General features: G+C 38.1%; 1 protein-coding gene across 1 annotated transcript in view; it reads right to left on the reverse strand.

The window, feature by feature from the left end:
• Nucleotides 1-4,537, reverse strand: part of CRB1 (crumbs cell polarity complex component 1) — a 287,284-nt gene extending 282,747 nt beyond the window's left edge. The window contains exon 1 of the mRNA XM_072648310.1: nucleotides 4,395-4,537. Within this exon, the coding sequence (XP_072504411.1) occupies nucleotides 4,395-4,464 (70 nt within the window). The 5' untranslated portion in view covers nucleotides 4,465-4,537. The remainder of the gene's footprint in view (nucleotides 1-4,394) is intronic.
• Between the last annotated feature and the right edge of the window lie 2,176 nt (nucleotides 4,538-6,713).

The raw sequence follows: 6,713 nt of genomic DNA on the forward strand, positions 1-6,713 counted from the left end.
TCATATTTATGTGGGGGAAAACAGCAAGAAATATACTTTACATGTTATTTATATGGTATAGCGTATATGTTTTACATATGTGTTATATATGTTATATATACATAAATAAATGTTATAGCAAAATGATTTTCTAAGATCCTTACACTGGATTGCTTTGCTCCTATAGTCCCTGAAATATGGGAATGTGGTCTGGAAAAGGAAGGCAGAAGGCACTTGTCATTGGGTATTTTCTTAGTGGCATAGCCACAACCGCTGCATTTTCACGATGAGCTAGAGAATGAGTAAAGTTCTCTTCTCCAACCTGAAGAAACTTGCACTCTAAAGTGCAAAAGCAAGAAACTGAAAATTCAATTAGTGAGCAACTATACAACCAACAAATGTCAGGTGTGGCCAGATAATAGTTTAAAAAATATCTGAGAATCACAGAAGCCTTGCAAGCTCAAGATGAGTCAACAGCATGACTTGGCAACCAAAGGAGTTAACATAAACTTAGCCTGCATAATACGCATTAATAGAGGAATAGTGTCCAAAAAAGCAATGGTCCCACCATATTCTACCTGACTCACACCATATCTGAATTACTGCATTCAGTTTTAAGAAATATAATTTTCTGAAGGACATTGACAAACTGAAGCATGTCCAAATGAATATCAAAAGATGATGAAATACTAGCAACTAGGCCATATTAAGATCAGTTAAAGGAACCATGGAATATTTAGCCCAAAGAAGAGAAAACATGAGAAGCTGATCACTCTCTTTAAATATCCGAAGGGCTCCCATATGGAAGAGTCCTCAGTAGATCTGTTCTTCTTAGTATCAGAGGATCTAACTTTGGAGCAAAGCATTGTAATCAACAAACATGTTATTTATTAAGTGCTTATTATGTTCCAGCCACTGTGCTCGTGCTACGATTACCAATACAAACAAAAAGAAAGTCACTTCCTGCCTTCAGTGAGTTTATATTCTATTGGGAAAGACAACTCATATGGAGAAGGGATGGTGAAGGAGAGAAGAAAGCGTGAGAGAATAATGAGGTGGGGAGAACTGCTGGCTGGACCACTTCCTCAAAATTAAGGTGCAGGAGGAATTCACCAATCAGAGGAGAGGAGGACCACTGATGTAATGGGATCTTCCAGGGTGAAAAGGTTGATGGAGATTAGTGGAGAAATCCAGAGTCAAGAGCAAAGCCAGGAGAAGAGTGGAATGAGGGTGTAGAGCAAAAGATTTAGGCTGAAAATAATGAGCACCTAGAGTTATCCCAAAGTGCAATGGGCTGTCTCAGTGAGTCATTAATTTCTCTCTCTTTGGATATCTATGAGAAAGCCCAGGAAAGCCCAGAAAATCAAATATCAGGGATGTTATACAGAAGATCTCTCCTGGTAAAGGCTGGTTGGCTTAGATGGCCTCTGAGGTCCCTTGCAACACTGCACTTCTGTGAAATATTTGTCAGAAGCTTTCTATGTGCTTAGTACTATTCTAGTTGTTGTGGGAGATGAAAGAATTCTAAAACAGGGGCCCTTCTCTCAAAAAATTCATAGTTTAATTGGAGACACAGCACATACACATGTAATACTAACTAATGTGTTAATAACAATATGAATATTGTCAAAAGGCTGTATTTGATTAAATGCATCTGGGTATTTGCAAAATAAGATGATATGAAATTGTTCTGGGTTATGTTCTCATTTTTGTGATGAAGTATTTTTTTTCAACAGAATCAACCATTCATTCAGTCAACAAAATACATTAAATATTATGAGTGCAAGACATTGTGCTAGGCACTCTGTGCAGTATATAAGACTGCATTAAGTACAATCTAATAGGGTAGAAAATACATGCAGAAATATGGGCTTTAAAATATTTATAAATTAAATGCTATAAGTGCCACATGAATTGTACAAAGTATTCTAGAAATCTCTTGTTCATAACAGTTGCTTAATATTTGTTGAATTGAATGAAACAATCATTTTCACTTGGTGTAATAGAGTAAGGAATTGTAGCTGAGGTGACATTTGAGCTGATCCTGGAAAGAAAGGTAGGGTTTTGATGGGAGATAAAGGGCATTTCAGACAGAGGGAATGACATCAGCAAAACTGAAGAGGTACAAAAGCACAATTTGCATTCAGGGAGTGGCAAGAAGTCCAAAATGACTGAAAAATAAGGTTCGTATAGGGTTGTAGTGAGTGAAAAGGCTAAAAACGAAGACTTAGGCCAGGTCATGGAGGGGTCTAGAAGGCCATACTTGAAAGTTTGGATCTCATTCAGTTGACAATACTGAACTGGCATAGGTAAAGCTCTTTGTAAACCTCCAAGCTCTATGTAAATGATGCTGCTAGTAACGATGAGGATTGTGATGATGATGATGATGATGATGATAGTGAAGCCTCCTGATCAAGAGAGTGTGTCAAGTCAATAAGCAGTTATTATTTCTACAATGTGCTAGACACTGTGCTAAAACCCTGGGTAGAGAAAGATTCTCTCTCTCTATGTCCATATATATGCAAGCCCTCCTCTTTAAAAACTTAATCTGATATATATAGAGAGAGATATATAGGTATGTAATATGTATATATGAAAGGGAGATTCAATCATCCTATCAATTCCCAATTATCTAGTACAAGTTCACAACTAGACACTAGTTGCTAGGCACTAAAAGAAAGTAAATCTTGCATTTATTGAGTGATAGGTTTACAGATTCAGGTAAGTACTAAAATATATTTGCTTTAGATATTAAATACTCAAGAATAGAATTCTATCATTTAAATGTTCAAAATAAGTGTAACGGACTGCAAAATAGCATGCTGGACTTGGAGTCAGGAAGATTTGGGCTCAAATGCCATCTCTGACACTTGTTGAGTGGCCTTGAACAAGTCTTTTAACATGTTTCTCAGATTCCTTGTCTGTAAAATGGTGATAATGGTATTTACAGTGCCTACCTCAAACGGTTGTAATAAAGATCAAATGAGGTAATATATGTAAAGCATTTTGCATACTTTAGATCTCTAAGTCAGTCATCATTATTAAATATAGATATATTCTTTTGTAAAATGAAAATGTCATCTGCTGATGAATACACTGTATACCGACTTGCCCTTTCATTTTGTAGTCTCCGCCTCCCTCCTTGCTCCCTCTGTCTTCCAGCTATCGTACTTCCCTCTACCTCCTGTTGCTTGATGTCCATTTGAAGTTTGATGGAAAGGCATAATCTATTACATCATAACTTTACAAAAGCAAGATAGCTTTTATTTTTAAAATCATGATTAAATATATTACAGCCAAAAATTTTCATTCTGATTACTGTCTGAAGTTTGTCTTGTTTGCATCCTTTCAAGTCAACCAGGGTTAATTCTTATACATGCCTGTTTGGGTTCCATTTCTGATTTATGTTTCTCTGTAAACTGTACAAACAACAACCTGACTGATGCAGCAACAGAAGGTGACCCAGATTATACCACATTGTACGCTAATGCCAAGTAGCCTTTTTTCAATGGCAGCTGTTCTATGCTTTGTCTTATTGATATTCAGATTCAACAGACACAAATCACACAGCCCTTTTGACAGACACACACTCTGCCTGTCTTCATTTTCAACATGTTCAGCAGCGCCTGGCTTCCATAAACTCACAGCTGAGGCCACTTGTCCTCCTCTAATTCTACTTAAAGGCATGCATGCACCTGATAATTATCTAGGAAACCCAAGGATGACCAAAACATTTTCTTTGTTTATATTAGAAGTTTGTTGAAATGAGTGAGTCTCTTAGCTTCCAGAACCCAAATCACAAATAATGAAAACGAGGGCCCAATTTGTCATTAGTGAAAGCTTTATGAATACAAATGATCATTTAGTCAATCAGGAGCATTGAGAATATTACCTTGATTCTGGCAATTGAATTTCTGGTTTGTTTTTTTTTTTCAAAGTTCATTAGAAGTAGTTGAGAGAAAATCAGCTAACAGGGAATTAAAGGAAACGTCATCTAAAATATTTTGTATTTGAGCAAATAGGCTTTAGCATGCAAAATGTATCATTGGGAAAATGCAAGTAATTATAGATTATTTTGGTATGGCTCTCTCTCAAAGACCCTCCACCCCCACTTCCAAAAGCCTTTGCTGTGATCATTTGCACAGCTTAATAATACTGTCACAAAATCAAAGACTGAAATGCTATTGTGTTCCAATATCATAATATTTTGGACACAATCCTTTAATTGTCATGCACGTGCTAAGACCAGAGCTCTCCCAATTGTATGGAATGGCAAAACTCTCAGACCAAATCCCTTTTGGCTTCCTTGTCAAATACAAGCTGGTCCTACACCTCCCCGCATTACCAACAGCCAGCAAGAAGTGTCCACCTAGCCATGGCAGGGACCAGAATGTCAATAAATGGAGCAAGCTTACTTTTTACATGGAGAAGCAGCAACAGATTGAGGTAGAAGATGAGAAGAGAGTTAATTCTTGAAAGAGCCATGGTCGCTTACAGAGGACATCCTCCGATGAGTTGCCACTGTGGTCTAGCGTCAGAGCTGATCCTGACAGTGCCCTCTTCCCCTCACAGACTAGGAAATCAGCCACTTGGTGCCCTCTCTGCCCCTGCCCTTCCACAGCCTGTTCCCTGAAAACGTACAGACTTTGATTCAAAAGGCAGTAGTGCTTGTTAGGATCTTACTACTGAAGGTTTGGGCAATTTTTCAAACCTGGTGCAGAGTTTTTGTTGGCTGGACTGGATTCATTCTCCTAGCTTTACATTATAGCTCTGTTCTGCTAAATAATTTCTCACTAGAATGACTCACAGTAGGTCAGGGTCTCCTTTCTTTATTAAGAGAGCATTTAATTCCTGAAGACAGACCTAACGCTCCTAGGTGAAGATCTAGCAGGCTTTGAAGAGCAAAACTCAGGCTCCCAGAATGTTTGGTTTCATTTTTATTATGCCAGACTCAGTTGCACTTTTTCTTTTCAAAAATACCATCTAGACTGCTTAATCAGTTAAGGTCATGAACAGAACCTTTCCAGATAGCGAGAAAATACAACTGCTTAGTAAAGACAAAACTGGCAGGTTATCTTGGGAGCAGTTTCTTTTTTTCAACCGAGGGACCCATTTTGTCCTGCTTTTGGGCTCTGGGTACTTTGATTTAACTTTTAATTCCTCTGTGTGATGAGAAATGTTTTCATTATTTTTTAGATTAAAAGGAATCATGGAAGATACCATTTTCCTGTCATTTAAAATTTTACATTTGAATTATCTTTGAAAACCTCATAAATAAAGTTCAGACTCAAATAGATTGACCAGGGATTTGTCTCAGGATAACAAATGTAGAGAGCACTGAATTTAGAGGGCATTGGTAACACCTGCAATTCTTCATTTATGTCCTCCTCCTCCTCCTCCTCCTCCTCCTCCTTCATTTTTAACACCATTCACCCTAGGCATGTTTCAGTAGCAACATCCAATAGTCTAGTGGCCTTACTCTGGCACTTGTTCGTTGGACAAGGATAGCACATTTACTGAATTGACAGTTAAATGAATCACAAAACTTCAGAACTGAAAGGGACTTCAGTAACAAACCATCTTCAAAAAAGAATCCTCATTACTACATATCAGACAAAACAACATGCATTTATTAAGCACCTACTATTTGTTAGGCACTGTGCTAGCTAAGCCAGGGGATATAAATACAAGCAAAAAGGAAGATAGTCCCTCCCCTCAAGTGGTTTACATTCTAATGAGGGAAGGCAACACAGAAAAGGAATCTGAGAAGGTGGAGGGTGGGAGGGAGATGGTATTTAGGACTTGGTGTTAAATTCCTGAAAGTCAGAAGCTCAGTAAAGAAGGGCATGAAGGTTCTGAAAATGGATGGCTGGCCTGGTCCCTTTTTCAAATATAAGTTCTAGGAGAAATTCTTCAGTGGGAGAGAGGGGCCATAGAAACAGAGGGAAAAGGCAGCCATGTTTTAATATCAAATTCTGGAGAATGAGGGATGACTGGTCTCAGGCCCTCCTCAAAATGGAGGCACTGGGAGGAATTCACCAATGGGAGAAGGCAGCTGTTATGGAAGAGGGATATTGTAGGGTAAGAGTGCTAGGAGAAATAACAGGGTGAGACAACTGAGGCATATTGCATACTGATCACCCAGTCTTGGCTTAAAGATCTTCAGGGAGATACAATACACTATTTCCCAAGACAGATTATTTCACTTTGGAATAGTTCTATTATTAGGAAATGTGTCCTGACACCAAGCCTAAATTTGTCTGTTTATGATTTCTATTCATTACTCCTACCTCTGCCTTTAGAAACTAAGCAGAACAAGGAAAATGCATGCCTCTTTCATCTGATAGTCCTTTAATTACTTAAATACAGTTGTTATGTCCCCCTCTACCACCACCCCAAGCCTGATGTTGTAAATGTTATCTAAAAACTGTTTCTTAGCATTCTATTGATTAAGCAAATAGACTAAACTTTGGAATTTGCAATATTCAACGTGGATCTTCTACATGTTTTTGCTGCTGCTGCTGGGCTTTTGATATTCAAAAACTGCAGCCCTTCTTCAAACTTGGCACAAATTTTGTCAACAAGTCATTCTAATGCCATGTTTTAAAAGAAGAGTTGGATGTTGTCACAGACTCCAGGAAGACTATAAGACCCAGAACAGTAAGGCAGAATTCACTGACCTGTGTTGCATCTGGCCTTGAAACCCAACTATTCCAAAGCTGACAGTACTTTCT

Source organism: Notamacropus eugenii, chromosome 2 (genome assembly GCF_028372415.1).
Source record: "Notamacropus eugenii isolate mMacEug1 chromosome 2, mMacEug1.pri_v2, whole genome shotgun sequence".
In the NCBI taxonomy this organism is placed as follows: Eukaryota; Metazoa; Chordata; class Mammalia; order Diprotodontia; family Macropodidae; genus Notamacropus; species Notamacropus eugenii.